The following is a 22,141-nucleotide window of genomic DNA, read 5'->3' on the forward strand; positions in this document are numbered from 1 at the left end:
TAAGCATTTTCCCTTTCCAGTTCACAATCAATCCCACCCCTAGGTCAAAAATATGTATAGGACAATTGGCCTAATCTAATATTTTGTATGAACCTGTCCAGCTGTCCAGTGATTAAACGACAAGTAGATGGAGGCAGGACTTCACAGCAGGGGCATACTCCATAATGTGCTGTGTGTTATCATATGTATATTATATATATTGCTCACTTATTGTATTTACCAACATCAAGGAGTTATGAGCAAAGAAAGGCCACCATAGTGCATGTTTAAATAGGGAAAGTTTATTGATCAAAATGTATTACGCAAATACGCATTACATTTTTTTCAGCCCCCCAATCGAGAAAACAAAACCAATTACATGTTCAAAGCAACGGAACGGTGGCCCAATATCAGAGAGAACTCCACTCTTGAGTGAGCAGTGATAATTGAGCAGTCCGTTTTATTTTGCAGATTCAAGCTGCTCTTCAAAATTTTCACCACCAGATGTCACCGGAGAGGACTGTGTTGAAAAGCTTCGAGTAATGAACCGTTTTTCAATACAAGCTTCAGTGCTTCGGAAAGCTTCATTTGGCCATCACTAGTGGTAGGACTCGACTTAAGCGGTCAAAGAAGTGCAGGAGACTGATGCTGTCCAGTGTAGCAAGTGATTTATTCACCATTCTGTGGCCCAAGAATATTTACAAAGAAACAAATAAGAAACTCAACTCTATAATAAACTCAATTCAAATAAACATAACTGAACTTAAATCAACGGAAATTAAGGTCAAACTGCACACAGCTACACTGACCTGAACCCTTCTTCTGAAACACCTGAGTTCGTCTGCTTAAATAGTCCCCTTAATCAAACACTTTCTCCTCTGGACTATTCCATTCAGTAGGTAGGTGAGATGAACATGATTATATTCATCCTCTACTACTCCTCTTGACTGGCAACATAAACTCTGGTGTAATCAATACATATCACAACATTAAATCTATTTCTTTATAAACCCTTTAAAATCAACTTTATTAAATTATAAGAATTCTTCCCCTCCTGCCCTTGGTCTCTTCCTGTGACCTCAGATGAACCCAGAAGGTATAAAGCAGGAAGTAGAACTACATTTCCTCCTTTTGCTTCTGGAAGACAGGTAGGTAAAGGTAAGTTCAAACAATACAAATTAACAGTTGAAATAAATAACATGTTAACTTAACAAACTTGCATGAATTGATTTAAACCAAGATGTTATATTATATAATCTGTAAAAGTGCAGAACATAAACAAACCCGGGATAGTAGATGTTTGCCTATTGCAGATTACATGTGAAATATGGTTAAATCAAAACAAGAATGTTAACTAAGAATGTAGACAAATGGTCTTCTCACCCACTTTGTCACACTCCTTGTACAGGATCATTCACCTAATGAATCCTTGAACATAGCTGTAATCTGTGTTTTTAAGACCTACAACTTAGTTGTGGTTGGATTACTAAAATAAAACTTTTATGAGCCTGTTTAATTTTTTTTCCTTCAAAGTCTGCTGAAATGCAGTTTGCAAGAGGGCACATTCACAGAAGTATGAATACGTTTTTTTGACACAAGGTCATAACTAATCATAAATCCAAACCACATAGCATGCTAGCATGTGAACAGGTTAATTATTAAATATATGAGAATGAGAGTCCAGTAACTTTGTCAGTCATTTTATACTGTCATATTGTGTAAGTCATACTGTGCAATTCAGACTCCTCCTTTTTAACTCTCTCACCTCCAGCTCACTACAGTGGAGTCTGGGTTTGTCTAAGAACTGGATCTCAAGGAGACTCTCTCAGGTAAGTCATTTTAATTCCACATACAAGTCAAATAAGTGAAAAACACTTTAGAGTAGGTTTATCATTGTCAAAGTGGACAGTTGATGATGAATGTAAATGCAGATGTGTTTCAGGTATATACTTTTTATTCTACATCAAATTGCTCTTGTTTTGAAATAATAGTCTGACAGTGCAGGCGACATTCAAAAAAGGTCTACAATGGCTGATATAGTTTCCTGACCTGAAAGGACTGTCCAAGTAGCTACACATGTTATCATGTAATATTTCACTTCTGCCTTTCGTGATATATAGATTTTCCGTGAGCCTTTCTAAGTAGAAGTTTAAATTTACTCGAGTGCAAGGATTTTCAAAGTGCTATTAAAAAAGTGCCTAATTAAGAATCTGGCACAAACACAAGTATAATGTTTCTAATGTTTTGAGAGAATGGTGTTTTTTGTTGGTAACTGCCACTTTGGTACGCTTGCTAGTTTACAGTCAAATTAGTTACGTACCATTAACTGAAACTATCTATATTTGCTAAGTTCAGGAAAGTTTGGTCTGTTATGGTGACTTCAAAAATAAATTTTGGTCATAATTATGTGCTGATTTTTACTGTTAACATCAACTGTAAATGGTTCGTCTTTCCTTCATGGGCCACACAAATTATTATCAAGGGGTTTCTTTTGTCCTGCTTTTTCTTCTTTTTAACCTTGACTCTAATTCATCACTCTTTGCATACCTACCAAACCCTTCTTCTTCAAAATTGTGATTAACTCTTTCTAACCCTCTAAATGCTGAGAATCATACTTGATGATGCTATATTTCTAAGAAAGGCAAACTGACTTTTCTGGTTTAAAACAGTTAACAGTTTTTGATGCCTGTCAGTTAGACTAATAATTTTATTTGCTCTCTGATTGTTAAGACTTAAGAGAACAAGTTAATAAAAACAGAAATGATATATTATTATAGGGCTTCAGTTAGGATTAGGGCTGGTCCTGTTACTGATGACACATGGACCTCAGAGGGTTAATATTTTCTGTCTTGTAGTAGTGAGTCCAGATTTATACCATGACCTATTTTTCCTCTGAATTTGAAAGTGACAGTAGTTATTAGAATCAACATTTTAAAAAACATTGTAAAACTTTTGTTTAAAATCAGTACTTTATTATTATAATGACAAATTACTAGGTCTTATAAATTAAACAGAACCAGAATCTGAATACTTTGTTAATCCCTAAGGAAATTATGTGGTTACAGTTGTGCCAAGAAAATAACAGTAACAGTTATTATATATTACAAAGTTTACAAAATATAAGAAATAGCTTTAATTTTCCTGTATCCTTTTGGAATCACATTAAACTTTAAAGTTAAAGGCATTGTGGGCAACATAATTTACAGCTGTTTACAACTTTTTTCAGTTCTTATAACCTCTGAAATTGTGAAATTTACCCCAGTGTGTCTAACATTATGCACTGAAATCAGAACACAACCATATGTTTATTAGATGACTCAGTATCATTTTAGGATTTGACACTTGATATGTGGTTTTTAATTACATCTGCAGGTTGGTACTCATCGTCTATGGCCCAGTAGCAGTATTGTCCAAAGGAGGATGGTGTAAGGTTTAATCAGAAAATCAGAAAAAAATATGGAGTCTTTGGAGAACGATGATGCAAGGTATGGATCCTTTTTTGAACTTTTTGTTCTCAAAATCTACTAAGCAAGATTTGCTCTTCAAGGACAAATAATGAAGCAGATTTACAGAATACTGTTTTGATACTTTTAAGGGTCAGAGTGAAGAGCCTTGTGTCTAAATTCTGTGATAAAGAATTGACAGGAATATCGTCTGGCTCTAGCGACAAGAGCAAAAGGTGAGAAGATCTTTCAAATGACAGCGCTACTGAAAAAATATAGAGATATGTCAATTACATGGTGACTTACTGGAAAAGGCTGCAAGTTGTTAGTGCTGTATTTAACAATCTGTTTCAAACCTTAGTAACCCATTACATACCTTAAGTCTGTGCTTGCTACTCCGATGATTATGCTTCAGATGAATGGTCAATAGAAAATTTGATTATTTTGACACCTCAAGGTAGTGAATGAGTGCACATAAAATCTTTTCAGGTGTCCTCCAGCCCAGCATAACGGCAAAGTGGTTTAATAAACCCATCCAGGCATGAAAACACAGGTGTTGTCTGAGAAATGTAATGCAAAGCAAGAACCCCCCCAAAACAAAACAAAGAAAAAGAAGATGAAAAAACACAAAACGAGTCCACATTCGATTATGAAGCCAAGTCTCCTGGGTGAAGGTCCAGCAAATGATTTATGCTATAACTTACAAATCTGTACTCTTCTGCTATTTCAGTTTTCCGGTGACATTCACACTGACATGGTTTGATGTAAAAATGAAAATGATCTCTTTCCAGAATCGTTTTCCATCCATACAATTCGCCCGTGAAGGAACACACACTAGTCATGCCTCCATGCAGCATGATAAAGCAGAGACATTAACTCCAGAAAAAACTCCAGAAAAAAATTCTGTCATAGACTTTAGTAAGGTTACATCTGTTATATAATAATCTCCAGTCAAGACTAATGTCTTCGTTTCCTTACAGGAAAAGATTCATGTGATAGAGATGTGGCAAGGGATGGGCAGAGACTGATAAGACCCAGTCAGGCAGTGAAAATAACTGGACACCAGGCATAAACCTTGCAAATGTATTTTGAAACAAAACATGCTCCATGATGCTGTTATCAGGATTTATGGCCCCCTTAGCAAACCAGAAGGTGCAGGAAGGGCCAACTACAGTAGTACAGTAATATTGCTGCCACTGATAACAATGTTAGAGGACACTGAACCTGACAATATTCAAAACACCTGCAGTTTGTGAAAAGGAAGCCAAGGTTTCATAAACTCGGACTGAAGACACCAAGGCCAAAGTCCTGTGACTGTTTTGGTACAGAGTTTCAAAATTAAACAGTAACATGCTCACTTACACATTAAAAAAGTAGTTTAAGGAAGACGAAAAGATTGCTAACCTCATGTTAAATGCGACAGCCATTTAGCTTGTCTTAGCAAAAAGACTCAAAATAGTAGGTAGACACATCCTGCCTACCAATATGCATTCCTCAGGTAAGATCTCAGCATCTCATTTAAGTATGATGCAGTTTAAGGAACTGTACTCTGCTTTGTCAGTTCAACTGAGAGCTTTGATAAAGACTCATTAACTTCCATTTACATGTAATACACATATCAAGTAAGCCCATGTGTGGAGAGATTTGTGTGTTATCATATCATGGAATCATTAATTAAATTTTTTACATTCATGGATTTTGTGATGTTTTCTCAGTGAGAAAACACCGGGCTCTGCACACTCTGTCTGTGCCTCACAGAGTTCCTCCAAAGACGTACCTCTCCATTTCAAGAAACATCTGTAAGATCTACCTTTGAGCACCCTACTGTAGCAAGCACATTTTAAAGGATGTTTTTTTTCTCACTGAATCCTTCTTTCTACATAGTGAAAAGACACAATGGTCTAAAAATGAACACCAATCTGACTGTCAGTCAGTGAGCTCTTCCAAAGATGTACCTCTCCATTTCAAGAAACATCTGTAAGACAGATTTTATTATTTTTTCATCTTTGTCTGTGTCTTCTATGTTGTGAGATGTGATGGTTCATGTGCTATGTGCTGAGGTGTTTTTTTTCAGTTCTCAAACTGATCTCCCTGTTGGAGCTCAGTCTGGGGGGAGTTCTTTTTTTTCTCCTCGTCTTTCCTCATGTTGTGCATTTTCCATTGTTATACATCTAGCTATCTATCTAGCTATCTAGCTAGCTATCTATCTATTGATTTTTTAGCATTGATAGTGGATTTATACTGGCATGCCTGATATTTTAAAGGATGCCTCATGTAGTTTTTAATGTAAGCTCTGTGATGTTGTTAGTTTTGTTAGAGATTCAAAAATGGTATTATCTTCCCTTAGATGTCTCAGCTGTTTAAAAGACATACAATTTATTGTTACTTTTTTTCTCAGTGAGAAAACACCGGGGTCTGCACACTCTGTCTGTGCATCACAGAGTGGCTCCAAAGACGTACCTCTCCATTTCAAGAAACATCTGTAAGATCTACCTTTGAGCACCCTACCCTGATAAACCTCCCTATTCTTTAAAAAACACAATTTAAAGGTTGTTTTTGTTTCTCATTAAATCCTTTTTTCTACACAGTAAAAAGACACAATGGTCTAAAAATCAACACCAATCTGACTGTCAGTCAGTGAGCTCTTCCAAAGATGTACCTCTCCATTTCAAGAAACATCTGTAAGACAGATTTTATTATTTTTTCATCTTTGATAGTGAATTTTCTCTCTTATTTCTTCTTTTATGGTTCTGCTGCTGCTGCTGATTAGTATTAGTAGTAATAGTAGTAGTAGTATTTATTAATTTATGAGTGATGGATTTTAGACTGGTATGCCTGATATTCTAAAGGATACCTAATCTAACTTTAAATGTAAACTCAGTGATGTTGTTAGTTTTGTTGGATTTTTTTTAAAATGGACAAAATCTGCTGAGTATTTTTATTTTTTTGTCATCTGTTTAAAAGAAATGCAATTTTTTTTTTTTTCTCAGTCAGGAAACAGCGAGGTCTGTCTGTGCATCAGAGAGTTCTTCCAAAGATGTACCTCTCCATTTTAGGAAAGATCAGTAAGGCAGATTTACTCACGATTCTTCTATTATTTTTTAACTTTGATGGTGGATTTTAGACTCAAATGTCTGACGTTATGGTTCCCATACCTGCAAGATTCTAGTTCTTTTTTATTTATTTTTTTAATTTGCAGTACAGAAGCCCTATAGAAAGCTTGTTGAATTAGTTTTACAGTAAAACAGTAATATATACCAGATTTTAATAAAATTTCTTTCCGTGGTTAAACCTTCATTAGTGACAATTTTATTAAAGTTAACTGTGTCTAGCTGGAATGGGTGAAATGTAAACTTTTATCCTTGCATTTTTACTAATAAAATGGCCAAATAAAGCTTGAACGTCCTAGTCTTATTGTTGTCTTTCAGAAAAGTATATGGAATGCCAAAATATTGGGGTGGACATATGAGTGGTGTTGAGAGTCTTCCCAAGTATGTTTTAAACATTGAAATATAGTAGACAGTATGCCATACAGCATGTCTGTTGAATTAACTAAATACATGCATAACATTTGCTCTTTGCAATGATTTTTCAGGTTAAACTTAATGGGGCCTACAGCTGCTGTATATCCAGTGAAGACATCTAATATCATTGAGGAGGCTAAATTTTCTCCATGTTTGCTGAAGAGGACTTCCATTGATGACCAACCCCAAAATCAGTAAGACACTCAAATCTGGCGAGTTTTATTTTAAGCTTTTTGAACCCTTTAAAGCAGGTTGTTGTTAAAATCAGGTTTGAGTAGCCACCAAAACGTTAACTGAAAATTCCACCCAATTAAGAACAACTGACACGTATGTTTGCTAAAGCTAGGAGTATCCAGCTCAATCTGCTCATGCATAAATTTAATTTTGACATTGGAAAGCATAAAAAAGATCCAACCCTCAGTTGTTGAGTAAAGCCATCTTGGTAACCAAGCTTGGTACTTCAATGTGTTTAAGCTTGAAAGTCTTGCTTACCTTGTTCATAATTGTGAATCCATGATAAGAAGTAGCTTAACAAATGATGTCATTATTCTTTCAGATTGGAGACTCCACACTGGGACTATTTTGAACAAGAGACAGAATCAACTTTTGAGGACAACAAAACGTACGCCAGACTTTATCCCCAGCAGTTTAAATATGATTTGCTGATACTGCTTACAGACTTTTTATTGGTGTCTGGGATACCCCCAAACTAGGGAACACATGTGAATAGGGCGCCTTCCCTGTCGTCTCCAGCTTAGCTACATGCACAGTATATAAACTGTAGAAAGTAGATCCAGTGTTGCATTGTCATGCAGACCTAAAGTCAGAGACTTTAGATAGTAAAACAACATACCTCCATTGAATTCTTCCTGCTCATATTACAAAATTTTGAGATGGTTGGAATACCCCCCCCCCCCCCCCCCCCCCTTTGCCTTTCAGTCGTCACCAGGATGATCTAGAGAGAGCAGAATCCACAAAGTCATCTACATCGGGTTACTCATCATCTAAAACAAGTGGATCAGGGGATTTCGACTCTGACGTTGAGACTGTTATATATGATAATATGTAAGATAACTGCTGAATTTCAGTTCATTGATAAAGAAGGCAATGCCACTACTAATCAACCTTTTACTTTTCTGTTTGAAAACAGACAGGTGATCTGTGACATTTGTAGCAAAATTGCTGCTGTGAAGACCTGCCTGACCTGCAACGTTTCCTTCTGTGAGAAGGATGGCCGGCAACACTACAAAGTGGATGCCCTGAATAGACATAAGCTCATAGATGTGTGCAGTGAAGTCGAGAGAAAACGGTGTCTTCATTATGAAAAGTCTCTGGATTTCTTCTGCAGGACTGATCAGATGTCTATTTGCAGCATTTGTGCAGAGGGGAAACACAGGGGACATGACATCACTGAGCACAGGGCATGGAGGACACAACAGGCCGTGAGTCAAGTGAAAGGGTGATATCGAAATCATCGCTGATGTGCTGCATTTTTCTTACAATCGCTATTTAATTACAGTTGTCTGATGATGAAGAACCCGAGGACTATGAAATGCCACACAAAGGTGACTGACACTATATAATGATTCACTATGGCATCTAAGTAACAATGATCTGTGGCTACAATAAGAAATCAATGGAGAGATTCACCATTTAATGAAGTTTTGACACTTTCCTCTTTTCATATAATTTATATGAAATTAATACAGGGAAAAAGACTATCAAATTTTGTTCGGAAAGTTCAGTTTCAAAGCAGAAAACAGAAAGTAATGACCTTCGTTGATGAATATATATGGATGGACTGCTGACAGCTTATACCTGAAATGCATTTATATTGCCATCTGTAAATACTCAGAAGTACAATCACCAGTGTGTGTCATTACCTTAGATTTGAAGTTGAGCGCACTGCTACCATGCCACAGCAGACCAATAAAGAAATAGAAACATCTAAAATGGTCAAAGTTAAAAGGTCAAAGTTAAAAGTGTGCTGTTGGCACTATCTTCAGAGATTTATGCTTCTCCAAAGCCAATTAATTAGACAGACTTTGAAGTGTAAAACATGTTTTTCAGGTATTAACAGATTCATTATCAATTATAACTTATAATGACTAAATTGAGTCATTCTGTGGTTTTAAGACAAGAAATTATTATTTTTAACCATATTTAAAAATTGTGTTTTGCTACATCAGTTGAATTTTAAAGTCATGATAATGTTGGAATCAAATGAATTCAAATATTTATCTTTTTTTATCGTTAGGTAAATGAGTACAGCGGAAAGAAAATGTTTTCTTATTTTACATTACATTTTCCAGTGGTGCCCCCTCCTGGTAGGATTCAGTTCCCGTCAGTGAAGCCAAACTCGGTGGTCCTCAGCTGGGGAAACCCAAAGGGACTAGAAGGACCCAAAAGCTTCAGGATCATGTGGAGCTCTTTGCAGAAGGTGGAAGGTCGCTTAGTCATCAAAAATTTTCATAAAATAGAAATAAGCAACCTTGAACTTGGACAACAGTATTTCTTCAGCGTGGCCACAGAAGATGAAGATGGCAATTTAAGCGAATGGGTCACTGCAACTGTTTTCACAGGTAAAATCTGAAAATCCACATCATTTTTAGATTTGCTTCACTGTTCATATTTTAATTGGATTAAACATAATCACTGCTCTCTTGCAGTTGTGTCACCCCCTCGACATTTAACAAAAGAGCACTCCGATGCTACATCTCTGACCTTGAAATGGATGGATGGAGAAAAAATGGAGGGAATTCCTCAACAATTTCTCATAGCTGTTGAAAGTCCAGGAAAAGAGCCTCTGGTGATACACACCCATGATTACTGCAAAAAAGTCTCTGATTTAGAACCAGACACAAAGTACACCATCTCTGTCTCAACAGTGGTGAATGATAGGTGCAGCGAGCCAATTTCTATCTGCACACGCACAGGTGAGATGATGTTAAAGCACTTGCTTTTTAATTATTATTTTTTAATGTCAACTATATAGACATATTTGAAGAATTACAACTGCTAGCATTTATTTTCTCACATTACATGTACAGATATACTTTACTGGTACCAATTTTCAAGAACAATTTTACTACAGAAGAATAAAGGTGATGAATGATACCATGAATCTATGGGAAAGAAATGCTAAAGCTAGATTAAGAAGAGAGGTGATGATCAGCGAGCGGCAGTGTGGCTTCATGCTATGTTTGTGTTGATGAAGAAGTATAGAGAAGGCTGGAAGGAGCTTCACTGTGTCTTTGTGGATCTAGAGAAAGTATATGACAGGGTGTCAAGAGAGGAACTATGTGTATGTGAGGGTGGTGCAGGAGATGAGGACAGCAGAGACAGTGGTGAGGTGTGCGGTAAGAGTGAGAGATGAGTTAAAAGCAGTGTTAGGAAGGTTACTTTTAAAATGTATTCCACTACAGATTACAGAATACATGCCCCCAAATATATTTTGTAACAAGCTTTTTACAACTACATGAATGTACTATTGCTGTGTGATTTATTACTATTACTGAAGGATACTTGTCATACCAACACCAACTAGATTTTTAAATCTTAATATAAAATGAGTAACAGTAGGTGGACATTAGGTAAGGCTGCACTTTTTGCAGCAATCTCGTATAGAAAACTTTTCCGTGCGTATATAAAACAGGTCATTATGCAGGCTGCAAGTAGAGGCGACATGGGCCACGAGATTGAGACTAGGGCTGCCACGATTAGTCGACTAGTCACGATTACGTCGACTATTAAAATCGTCGACGACTGATTTAATAGTCGACGTGTCGTTTGAAGCTTTGTAAGATCACAAAAGACGCAGGAATAAGTAGTAGGATTTAAGAGTGTAATAACGGACTGAAACAGAAGATGGCAGCACTGCATGTACAAGGATGCCAGCTGCCGTTAAACCCCGAAGAAGAAGAAGCTGTGTTCCAGAATTCATAGCGCAGCCCAGCTCAGTTTCCAACAATGGCGGCAGCTAGTTAGTTTTAATATTACTCTTATTATTCTTTCTGGGTCACAAAATAAACGTTTAACATATTTTCAGGCGAGAATGTAGCTGTGTAAACCTCAAATATCTGCTCAGTTTATCAAGACACCACATATTTTCAAAGCGCTCTGACGTTTTCGGAGACGTCTGTTACCCACTAGCTCGATAGCTAGCCGGGGGCGAGGCTCACTAGAGCCGTGAGAACACCGGACTCCTGGCAAATCGTTTTCAAACCCACCGCCGTCTTTCGCTACTCAGGTTAAACATGATATATAAGTCACTTACCGTAGATAACTTAAAAATGTTATTGTTTGGCTTTTTTCAGTATTTTATTTGTTCCTGAGTAAATCGGTTTGGCTGAGATTAAAGTTATAGTTTTTACACAGCTGAATAAACGTCAAGCAGACAGCTGATTATCAGAAGTGTGAGATGCTGGAGAATTTACTCCGGTGTCCTGTTATATTTTAGATAGCAAGGAGTTTATTAAACTTTACCGAAACATTCTGCAAACTTCATTAAAATTTAACAAACTATCATCTTGTCTTTATTTTTAGTTAGCACATACCTTAAACACTTAAAGCTGTAAGCTAATGATAGTTATATAAGACCAGATGCTGCTGGTGCAATAAGCTGTACGTTTTAAGTCCAATGGATGATGATCTGATTAGTCGACTAATCGCAAAAAAAATCGGTGACTAGTCGACTATCAAAATAATCGTTTGTGGCAGCCCTAATTGAGACACAGGCATTAGAGCCTCTTAATGCGTGTTTTGTTTGGGTTTCCACCGGAAACAGAGAGGGGACCGCGTAACATATGAAACAGGAAAAGACCATCATGTAATCCCTTTATTTCAGCAAAGTAACTGTATTCTGAATACCACCTCTTTAAACGGTAACGGAATACAGTTACTCATATTTTGTATTTTAAATTGTTAACGCCGGTACATGTATTCCATTACTCCCCAACATTGGTTAAAAGTGGTGCTGCGATTGGGGTTTTCAGTGGTGATGGACAGACTGACAGATGAGGTCAGGCAGGGGTCTCTGTGGACTACAATGTTTGCAGACAACAGTGTGGTCTGTAGTGAGACAAGGGAGCAGGTGAAGAGAACCTGGAGAGGTGAAGGTATGCACTTCAGAAAGGAAAATGAACGTTAGCAGAAGGAAGAAAGAATATGTGAGGGAGGCAGATGGCCTTAGACTGTCATGTTTTGTTATTAAGACATTCTGCTTCACTTGTTTTAAATTTAAAATAAATGCCATTAAATTGCCAGGTTTTAGCTTGACTTGAGGTTGATGTAAGGCAGTTGTGAATTATATATGTTTTGTGTTGGTTACCAGCCCTTCACACTAAAGCTTTACCATGATCCAGTCACTATCTTAGTATGTTATCATGCGTCCTCTGTGGGTATCCTGATGCTCGGTTGTGAAAAATAAATTAGTGCTGTCAGCGTTAATCTTGTTAAAATGGCGTTAATGCCATAACCACATTAAGGCGGCGTTAATAAGCTAAATGTGCTAACACGTTTACGCCGTGAAGCCCCACGCATGGAGTGATCCACAATAACTCGCTAACTGAGATTTGCCATGTTAATGCGGTTATGGCGCTGACAGCACTAGAATAAATGCATCATAATCAGTAAAAATGACCTAGTACACTTACTAGTTTCTTTTGTTAATTCACAGAGCCAAGTCTAAGGCAGGTGTTGTCAAAGATTGGACTGGAAGACCAGTATGACACCAAGCTCACACTTAGCACTGTCCTGGAGATTAATCAGTATGATCGATCACAGAGGAAACCAAAATCTGCAAGGGCAGTTCCTGAGGCCTTTTTAAAGCAACTCATGTTGCTGAATACAAATGCTAGAAGTGCCACATGTGTGTCTCAAGATGGGGACAAGTGCAATGCTATCAATCTTTTGGACTTGGTAACTGCACTGTTCCTTTGTTCAGACAGTGCTCTTCAGCAGGACTTGGTCCTGAAAATGTCACTCTGTCAGTTTGCTGTCCCGCTCTTGCTTCCAAACTCTGAAACAAGAGAAATCACAATGATGCTGTGGTCTATGCGCGACATTGTCCGAACTTTCAGACCCTCTCAGCAGGCGTTCCTAAAGTCATACTTTGATGAAAGACTTGTGCTGTCTGATATTCCTTTGGTATCGTTTGTCAGGCTGGGAAAAACATCTTTGTCCAAATCTCAGATGTTGAACAAGTTGCTGTGCAACAATCAGCAGATTCATCACACATTTTGTCACCGTATCATGGCATGTTGTGATGTTCCCAGAAGAATTTCAGATGGACTGGTGGAAATCAGCTGGTACCTCCCGTGTGGGAACAGGAAGATAGATAAATTCACAGAACCATTGGCTTTTACCAATATGAGAGGAGATATCAAGACTTCTGAAAGACAATTTGCATTCCTCTGTCAGGCATCTGCAGCTGTTTACATCTACTGTGATGAATCAGAAACGAATTACTTCAAGCATCTGGAAGGAAAACATGTGGAAGCAAATATCTTTTTGATAAGCAGCACACAGGGAAAAAGCTATAGACTCAAACAACTGACTGTGAACCCAAGATTAAAGATGACTGATATTAGTCAGATTAAAAAGACTGATACAGAACTACTAAAGGCACTCCAGGAATCAGTCTCTAAAATGCTAGTAAGCCCCCAAACCAAAAAAGTGTCATTGGCAGATTTGGCTTACACAGCTCACTGTTGTCAGATTCTCGTTGATGAGGATAGGGATGAATGCCAGACTGCTTGGGAGAATGCGAGTAAAATCACTGCAAAGGTAACTAACATCTCTGAATTCAAAGACAAGCAACTGCCTTATCAGGGAAACATCTGGAAAGCAATTTCATGGGTGGAAACTGAGTGCTGGAGGCTACGTAAAGTTGGAAACAATAACCCTGGCAATTACTGCGAGTCCATAAAAGAAAAAGAGAAAGAGCTGAGGAACAAGCAGCAAAGTTTTGAGATGACAACTGCAGTGGAATGCTTCCACCATGGGATGACAACCTCAGAGGTTCAACGCTACCATTTTCTCAAATGGCTGGAAATGGAACTGGATAACCTGTCCAGGCATCAACTGTCAGCTCTCCAGGATCGATACAAAGAGCTTAGGCAGAAATCTCTCGAGGAAACAAAAGAAATTGTGGAAACTGACAACCAAATTTCAGCTTGCTCTTTAAGAGTAGTCCACTTTGTCAGAGAGTGTGGGCAGCTGTATAATAATGTGAGTTGCCTGCCAGAATACAGTCGTCAGAGAAAAAACATCGAACAACTTCCTGGACAGTGTGCTCAGATGATGCTTGATGGTTTCCCTCTTGAGCTTGTTGATGGAGATGCAGCAAACATCCCAATAAAATGGATCAGCCAGGTACTTACTGAATTGCATAACATCATGAATTCCAGTAGCAAGCTTAAGGTCATCACAGTCATTGGAGCTGAAAATTCAGGTAAATCAACTTTGCTCAACACCATGTTTGGGGTCAGGTTTGCCGTCAACGTGGGTACATGCACCAGAGGGGCATTCATACAGCTGATCAGTGTCAGTAAAGACATAAGGAAAGAGCTGGGCTGTGACTGCATCATGCTCATTGATACAGAGGGCCTGAAGCCACATCGGATGGTTCGTGATGATCACAGCCATGAACGTGACAAAGAAGTTGCGAGCCTTGCAGTGGCACTCAGTGATGTTGTAGTTGTCAGTATTTCCAACGACAGCTCCAGAGAGAAAGACCTCTGGGAAATGGTGTGTCATGCTTTTGCAAGGCTGAAGGGTGTTAGCAAGAAGAAGCCAGTTTGTCATTTTGTACATACAAACATGTATGACATGCCTGCTTTGGAGCAGCTGAAGAGAAGTAAAGAGCTGATGGAACAGCTCAATGAAATGTTCGGAAAAGATGTTAAAATGAAGAAGGCCAACATCAATAAGCTCTCAGATGTGATCAAGTTTGATCTAAACAATTGGAGCTGGTACATTCCTCCAGTGTGGGATGGGACTCCACCAATGGCTCCTGTCAATGTTGGCTTCAGTGCAACTGTCTATACTTTGAAAAAGGTTCTAATAAATGACCTCCAAAAGTGCCCGGAACGAGGGGATCTAATTCAATTCATCGGGAAGGTAGAGCAATTCTGGAAGACTGTGTAAAGAAAATACATGAAACTGATATGGACTTAGTATATGGCCATAAGCTATCTGACCACAAAAAAGTATTTATTTTCAATATTGTTCACTCATTTTTGTTATTTACAATGTGTTTTCTGAGTCATTAAACGCTGTACAAATGAAACATCAAAGAGGTATATATGCATACTGTGTATGCTTACATAAAATAACCATGTACTATGAGGCAGGTTGTCAGTTAAATTTCACCAAGAGGAAAAATGGTGCAAGGATATGAAACTGATATTCACTGTGTGTTAGACACAAATTACTAGTAATTGTTCTGAAACAGGTATCAAAAAGATATTAAAAATATTGTTTCAGATGCTACTCTGTATAATAAATATTGTAACTCATAACAAAGCATTCATGTTTTCTATGTGTATTAGATATTTCACAGTTAACACATTCAAGTTTAAGATGAAGTGGCATTAAAATATTGAAATTCAGAAAATACATTTTTACATTCATATTAATGTTTCAACAAACTTGTAGATACTAAACTGCATAGTTAGTGACCAATTCACCCAAATTAAAAATACAATAAAGAAACAGAAAATACATCTTATAATTGAAGTTTCACAGTATCTAGTCAGTGCAAACAGGATCTTATTTTTTCAGGCTTTTAAATGCAATTCTTATGCAAATTCATATGAATATAAACTTTTAAAGACACCATAGGTTTGGTCTATTCCCGCTGAAATATCACTCTCATCTCTCGTTACACACATGATACATATTAGATTTATACAACAGTAACACATTTAAGGGATTTTTATAAGAGGTTTTGCACGTAACTGAAAAAACACCAAGATGTCTTTGTACATGTGAGAAAAACATTAACAGTCTGTAGTCTGGCCAGTGTTGTGTTTAGTGCAGTAGTGTGAGGTTTACTGAAGAATCAACGAGACATCATTCTCACAAACTCTGTGGAAAGAGAGAATATATTTGCATTGTTTGTTGGGAAAAGGGCACTCCCACAGTCATCCACAGTCATCTTAAAAATCTTTAAAAAGATTATATCATCCCCAATTGTATTAGCCCCCCCCCCCCCCCCCCCCCCCACACACACACACACACACACACACAAACACACCACTACCACCGATCTTAACTAAGAGATAAATTGTATCACCTTCAAAGTCCACCTGTCCATCCCCGTTGAGGTCAACATCTCGCAGGATCTCATCAATCTCGCGGTGGTTGAGCTGCTCACCCATTAGCTTCTTCATGGCTTCCCTCAGCTCTCCAAGGCTGATCTGACCATCGCCATCAGAGTCAAACTAGAAAGCAGAATGGAAGGACTTTAAAAGGAAAATAAGCATTTAAAAAAAGCAAAACAAAAACATTTTGGAGTGTCAGTTTGAGGGAAGGCCTACTCAGGTTAAGCTGGGCATACACTGTGCGATTTTTGGCCCATTTTGAGCAGATTTTTCAGTCGTTTTGGGGATCGGCCCGAGTTTCTCCTGTGTCGTGCATCGTGTAGTATACATGGTAACGAGAAGGGATTAACACCTCACGACCAGCTCCCAATCATCAATCGTATAGTCGCAAGAAAATCAAACCTGTTTGAAATCCTGTCGGCCCTCATGAGGGTGTCAACGCAGCCTCTCACACTATGCATGCGCAAACAGAAACGGAGTAGCATGGCAGTGCAGCGTGTAGAACTTTGGCAAGCTCATCTGAGCCTTTTCGATGTGGCCTCACAAAATTATCATGACTGGACCAACCGTGAAAAGAGTTGGATGGACATTTCTGCTCATTGCTAGTCGATGTTTTTCATTAGCAATTTAACAAAGTTGATGGTGGTGTGTGTGTCTGTGTCAGTTAAAGAGAGAGAGGGAGAGAGAGGGAGAGCGAGAGACAGATTTTGTGTTATAAGCTTCATGTTATGGACGCACAGTGTGCATCGTCACCTACAAACTTCTCACCCCTGCGATTCAATCGTACAGTTTGAGCAGGAGCTGATTAAATAATTTTTTGAAGAATAATTAAAAGGAAAAAAAAAAATCGCACAGTGTATGCCCAACTTTAGCATGACTGAGGTATGGACCTCAGTCATTTGTTGCACCTTAAATAGCATACATTAGGAGAAAAAATTCTGGACCGCATTCATTTCTAAACCCTAGTTTAAGCCTGGATATGGTTTTCTGTTTTGCTAAAATAAAATTGCAGACCTCTTTGAAGGCGTCCCGTAACTCTTTAACCCCAATCATGTCTGCAGTCTCTGCAAGCATTTTGGGGCCCATCAGTTCCACAAAATCCTCAAAATCCACTCTGCCACCACCTAGAAGAAAGATAAATATGCATGCATAGTATATACAAGTAAATAACAAATTGGATTATTTACTGAAGATCCAGTGGTACGGAGTTAATTGTGCATGCATATAAGACAGAGCTTAGCAGACCCACGTCAATATGTTATAAACAGAAGTCATAATAAGAGCATATTTGCAGTGATGTGAAAATATGCAATGAAAACTGTCCACTGCAGCCATTAGCTGTGTTTAGGACATGTCTATAATTTAACTAGTTTATTTGTATCATCTGGCTTTATGGTTAATTAAAACTGCGTGTCATCTGCATAGGAATGAAAATGGAGTGTTTTATAATAATACTGTAAGGGAAGCATCTATAATGTAAAAAGTTATGGTCCTAGCACAGAACCCTGTGGAACTGTGATTAACATTTGCATGTGAGGAAGACTCGCCATTTACATGCACAAACTATACTGCAGTGATTCAAACCACTGCAGGACAGTTCCTAAGAAGATGATTCATCATTCATATAATTCACTACACTATTTCTGTGCTATGATGCACTCTAAATCCTGACTGTAACTCTTCAAAGAAACATTTTCAAAAGCTCATTTAACTACTTGACAGCTTTCAGGAATTTTGGAAATAAATAAGGTTATAAATGTGAAATGATGTAAGATTTATGTTTTAATTCATGGTAAAATGTCTTTGAGCAGTTTTGTAGGGTCTAGAAGACACATTGACGCATTGCTGATATGAAGTTTACTCATATCAGCATTTAACAGAGATGCTGTACTTAATGACAGTACTAGTGAATATTTTTTTCTCCAATAGTTAAAAAGTTATTTGTAAAGAAATTAATTAAATCATTGCTAGTTAATGTAAGGAGAAAATTTTGGCAGTTCATCAGACTTAACAGATTTACAGGTGAAGAAAGGATAAACAGACATTTTGGACATCAACTGCTTTGCAGTTCTGCTTTATCCTGGTGCTCCTTCACTGGTCTTCCGAGTGAAAGATTTTAGGGAATTACAGAATTATCTGTCTGTGTTCAGGACTCACAGATTTGCTGGCTGAGTTCGATAAGTTCCATCTCTGTTGGCATGTATCCCATAGTCCTCATGCACTCGCCCAGGTCCTTACAGCTGATGAAGCCGTCCTTATCTTTGTCAAATTCTCTGAAGGCCTCACGCAACTCTGCAAGTAGAACACATCAATACAGATTATGCGAAATATTTGCCGTTGGGCAAAAGTATGACAGAGTACATTTGCTTTCTTGAGAAAACAAGACACAGTTTCAGTCTCAGCTGCCCTGGATCAGTGAGTGTACATTGTGATGGGGATGGGGTATCTGTCTGAGAGTGCTTTTTTTAATACTTCCAAATTGCTTTAGTTTTATTTGAACTATTTTTGACTTGTTGTTAGTATGACATAGTAAAAAAATTATTTTTCAATAATGTTTCACGGACTTCTCTGTTTTCTGTGACATGCTGGATACAATCTTTGGACCAAATAACTGATTTCTGTCTTATCAGTGCTTGAAGATGATCACAGTTTTTTGGCAACACCGTGCACTGTAAATATTCAATATTTTTTTTTGCATAAATATGATATTTTTGCCCCCAATAAAATTCTTTAAAACTTATGAAATACTTATGGTCGTTCATCATTATATCAATAAAAATGTAAAAACAGAAACTGAAGCTGCAAGGATTGTGAAAAATTATATTTTTAAATTGCTCCTGGGACTTTCTATTTCATTTGCAAACTTTTTATTTTTGCATCACTTTCTTATGAGGCATTAATGTTTTGAATGAGCTTTTAAACTTTCATCTCATTATTTATATGGAGCCTTTCTTTTTTCTTTCTTCTTCAATCTTCTTACAACATTATAACACTGAGTACTTTGCACTCTGCTGCCTGTTGTTTGTGAATAGTGTGACATGGATGATTGCAGTCCATATCCAAACTTGTCCAAATAAAATTAACCTGAACCTGAACAGATGGTGACACAGATCCCCCTGTCACCATTAAATCATTGCAGAAGAAATATATCAAGTTTCTACTACACTAAACCAAAGTCATAGAATCTATATTTAAAATAGAAATGACATTTTCATGTGCATGTACGCTGTTAAATTGTGAGCCACTACTGAGGAATAGAAGCGATGTATGAGTGGAAGTTAAATTGTGAAGGATTATTCCTCCCTGTGAAAGATAATCCTTCACTTTGTTCTTACACATTTCAATGCAAGACAGGGAAATTAAAAAAAAAATGTTCACAGTTAAACAGAAGGTTTGAAAGGAAGGTAGATGAAAAAGAACAGAGTGGAATGAATAGACTGAGAGACAAGGTGAGGATTAAGAATCTGGATTAAGAATCTGTACCTTCCATCTCTTCTGGTCGTAGATCTCTGTCCTGCGGTGGTGTGGAAGAAGAAAGGGCATACATAAAGAGAAATGAATAGTCAGACAAGTTATACTTTGAATCTGCTCTATTTCAGTCACACAAAATGCTGGAAACATTTTTGCTTCTTGTGCTTTTACTCCTCCACTCCTCTCAATCCTGTGAAACATTTTGTTTGTTCTATGTTCATCTGCTCAGCCAGAGATTCTATTAGAGGATTATTGGGTTTTTGATCTGACTGACCCTAATAGCCTTTTTAGTTGAAAACTGCTGCTACCCAGCAGCATTCATGTCCAGTCTCATTCTGCCCCTTCTGTTGGAGAAAGTCTGCTGTGCATATGCTCCACAACAAGCTTTTGAAATACAATGTACTAACAGCAGATTCATAATGACATACCACCTAAAAGATCTACCTTCCAAACATGCAGCATGTCACAAAGTTATAAGAAAGAAAGAAAAACGAATTACATCATATGCTGAGTAAACTGGTGAAATATTGAATTGCCACTTTAAAAAATAAAGTGAAAATGAAATCATAGAAATAAGAGTGAGTTATGACTTAAACTAAAAATTAATGCAGTAACAAACACATGCATAATTTCTTTAGTGATTAATAAAATAGTCTGATTCTGATTCAACATAAAACACCATTTACGGTTGTTGTTGAATTGGCTAAAGGAATGCAAGGTGACACCAGGATAAATTTGTACGTGATGTGTTCTTCGAGATTGTGACATCATCAGCAGGAATAATACAGCCCTGGATTAGAGGATGCAGGAGAGCGAACAGTGGCAGGGAGATTACAGCGGTAAATTGTATTACAAATCATGAAGGCTTATCGGTTTTTCATTTCTCTATCTGCCAGCAATTTTTTTTTCTTATCTGCATCTGCAGTCCAGCTGGCTTTTGATTAAACGAACATTAACACACCTGCACAGGCTGAACAGAAAAACGTGTACCACTTTTTTTTTTTTTTTTTTGTCGTACCTTTTGCTAAAATTTGCGACAGATTTATCCACAGACAAAGGCAACGGTTTTCTCCTACCTTTGTTTTTTTGTGGTCCATTACCAATCTACAACAGTTACTACTGCTAAATCGTGACTTTAGAAGACTGCAGAAACTGAGCAACAATAAAAGTTTGTGAAGGAAGGCATGTAGCACGACACAACAGGATGAAAATGCCACGAGATTTAGGTTTAAATCTTATGTGAGACAAGTTTTGCTTTCAGTCCTCGTTTGCTTAGGTTTAGCCAAAACAACAAACAAACAAAAAAAAAAAACCTTGATTGGGGTTCAAGTTATGGTTTGGGTTGAAATAAACCCGTTTACAAGATTAAGCACATGTTATAGAACTCAGTTTTATCAGTGTCAACAGTCCCTATCTAAAGTTAATAACGAGATTTCATATTTATCTATTCATTCATTCATTCATTCATTCATTCATTCATATGCAAGAGAATTGACCTGGCCACTTTGAAATATAACTATGATGGTAGTTAAACTTACAGATAGCATTGCTAATACTGCTAAAAAAAAATGTATATAAAAATTAAGACAAAATATGAAGTCATGTTTTGTGAAGTTGTATTTTGGATTTTTGAACCCAGAGATGATGAACGACATTGATCTGATTATGGAAACACAGACACTGTACACTCTTATGTTAGTGATTTGTCAACCCCAAGGTAGGCCTGCCCTAAAACACACCCTGCTTATTTGTGTATTATACCTTAATTAGGACTAAAATGTATAAAATGAACATTACGTTGCAATTGTAGCTGTGCAATTGAGAAAATGAACTACAGAAAGCGTTTAAGAGGTCAGAGATCAAGTGTGTAACACAGTGACTGTAATGGACTTCAGTATTAACAAACTTACTCTGTGCTGCTCACCATTAGAAAGAATGCAGGTTTAAGACACTAACACATTGACTTCCCTTTTTAGACTAGTCTATCTTTTATGTAGTCTTTACTCAAAATGACAATATTCTGATTTGATTAATTTAAGATTTGCTGAAGTTGGCTGGAAAATAAGTTTGCCTGTATTAACACAAGATTATTTCCTTGACTTATTCGAATAATGGCGTAATTAATCAGCATCTCCTCAACATTACTAATCTCACATGTGTATATCAAAATTTATCAAAATTATTTGCCTGTTTACACATTCGGCAGATTCAAAGCAACATTTTTTTTTAATCACACAGTATGGAGTAATGTTTCTGAAAGACTAATGTTCACTCTTCTTTTAGCTTGTTTTTTGGTGTCTGACTGAAATATCAAGCTGTTTGTCTGCTGAATGCTCCACTACATGCACTTGATGGTTGCCTGCTGTGGCTGAAAATGTGGCATATGAAATGAGTGAGG

General features: G+C 37.3%; 2 protein-coding genes across 4 annotated transcripts in view; one reads left to right on the forward strand and one right to left on the reverse strand.

Moving 5' to 3' along the window:
- LOC113023660 (up-regulator of cell proliferation-like) lies at positions 1-15,545 on the forward strand. 2 transcript variants are annotated; one of them, XM_080302690.1, is made up of 16 exons: positions 1-1,808; positions 3,352-3,464; positions 3,575-3,658; positions 5,138-5,221; positions 5,307-5,399; positions 5,821-5,904; positions 6,011-6,487; positions 6,851-6,913; positions 7,018-7,140; positions 7,503-7,568; positions 7,886-8,011; positions 8,097-8,388; positions 8,466-8,511; positions 9,259-9,528; positions 9,616-9,882; positions 12,624-15,545. In XM_080302690.1, exons 8-16 carry the CDS (start codon positions 6,864-6,866, stop codon positions 15,092-15,094), a joined length of 3,711 nt encoding a protein of 1,236 aa, XP_080158816.1. In that variant the 5' UTR covers positions 1-1,808; positions 3,352-3,464; positions 3,575-3,658; positions 5,138-5,221; positions 5,307-5,399; positions 5,821-5,904; positions 6,011-6,487; positions 6,851-6,863; the 3' UTR covers positions 15,095-15,545. The 2 variants fall into 2 exon arrangements, with proteins under 2 accessions (XP_080158816.1, XP_080158815.1); XM_080302689.1 differs by lacking the exons at positions 1-1,808; positions 3,352-3,464; positions 3,575-3,658 and having other exon boundaries at positions 4,354-5,221; positions 6,011-6,913.
- cabp2a (calcium binding protein 2a) overlaps positions 15,116-22,141 on the reverse strand; it is a 21,260-nt gene continuing 14,234 nt past the window's right edge. For both annotated transcript variants that reach the window (XM_026169905.2, XM_026169904.2), the window contains exons 3-7: positions 19,756-19,786; positions 18,430-18,564; positions 17,287-17,396; positions 16,245-16,392; positions 15,116-16,036 (exon numbers count right to left, since the gene is read on the reverse strand). In XM_026169905.2, the coding sequence (XP_026025690.1) occupies positions 16,011-16,036; positions 16,245-16,392; positions 17,287-17,396; positions 18,430-18,564; positions 19,756-19,786 (450 nt within the window). In that variant the 3' untranslated portion in view covers positions 15,116-16,010. The remainder of the gene's footprint in view (positions 16,037-16,244; positions 16,393-17,286; positions 17,397-18,429; positions 18,565-19,755; positions 19,787-22,141) is intronic.

This window comes from Astatotilapia calliptera, chromosome 6 (assembly GCF_964374335.1).
Source record: "Astatotilapia calliptera chromosome 6, fAstCal68.1, whole genome shotgun sequence".
NCBI classification, from domain to species: domain Eukaryota; kingdom Metazoa; phylum Chordata; class Actinopteri; order Cichliformes; family Cichlidae; genus Astatotilapia; species Astatotilapia calliptera.

Excerpts from the sequence above, each read along its gene's own strand:
- LOC113023660 (XM_080302690.1), top strand. The coding sequence starts at position 6,864 with ATGCCAAAATATTGGGGTGGACATATGAGTGGTGTTGAGAGTCTTCCC. Across the intron at positions 7,569-7,885 it reads ACTTTTGAGGACAACAAAAC|TCGTCACCAGGATGATCTAG; the intron begins GTACGCCAGACT and ends TTTGCCTTTCAG. Across the intron at positions 8,012-8,096 it reads ACTGTTATATATGATAATAT|ACAGGTGATCTGTGACATTT; the intron begins GTAAGATAACTG and ends GTTTGAAAACAG.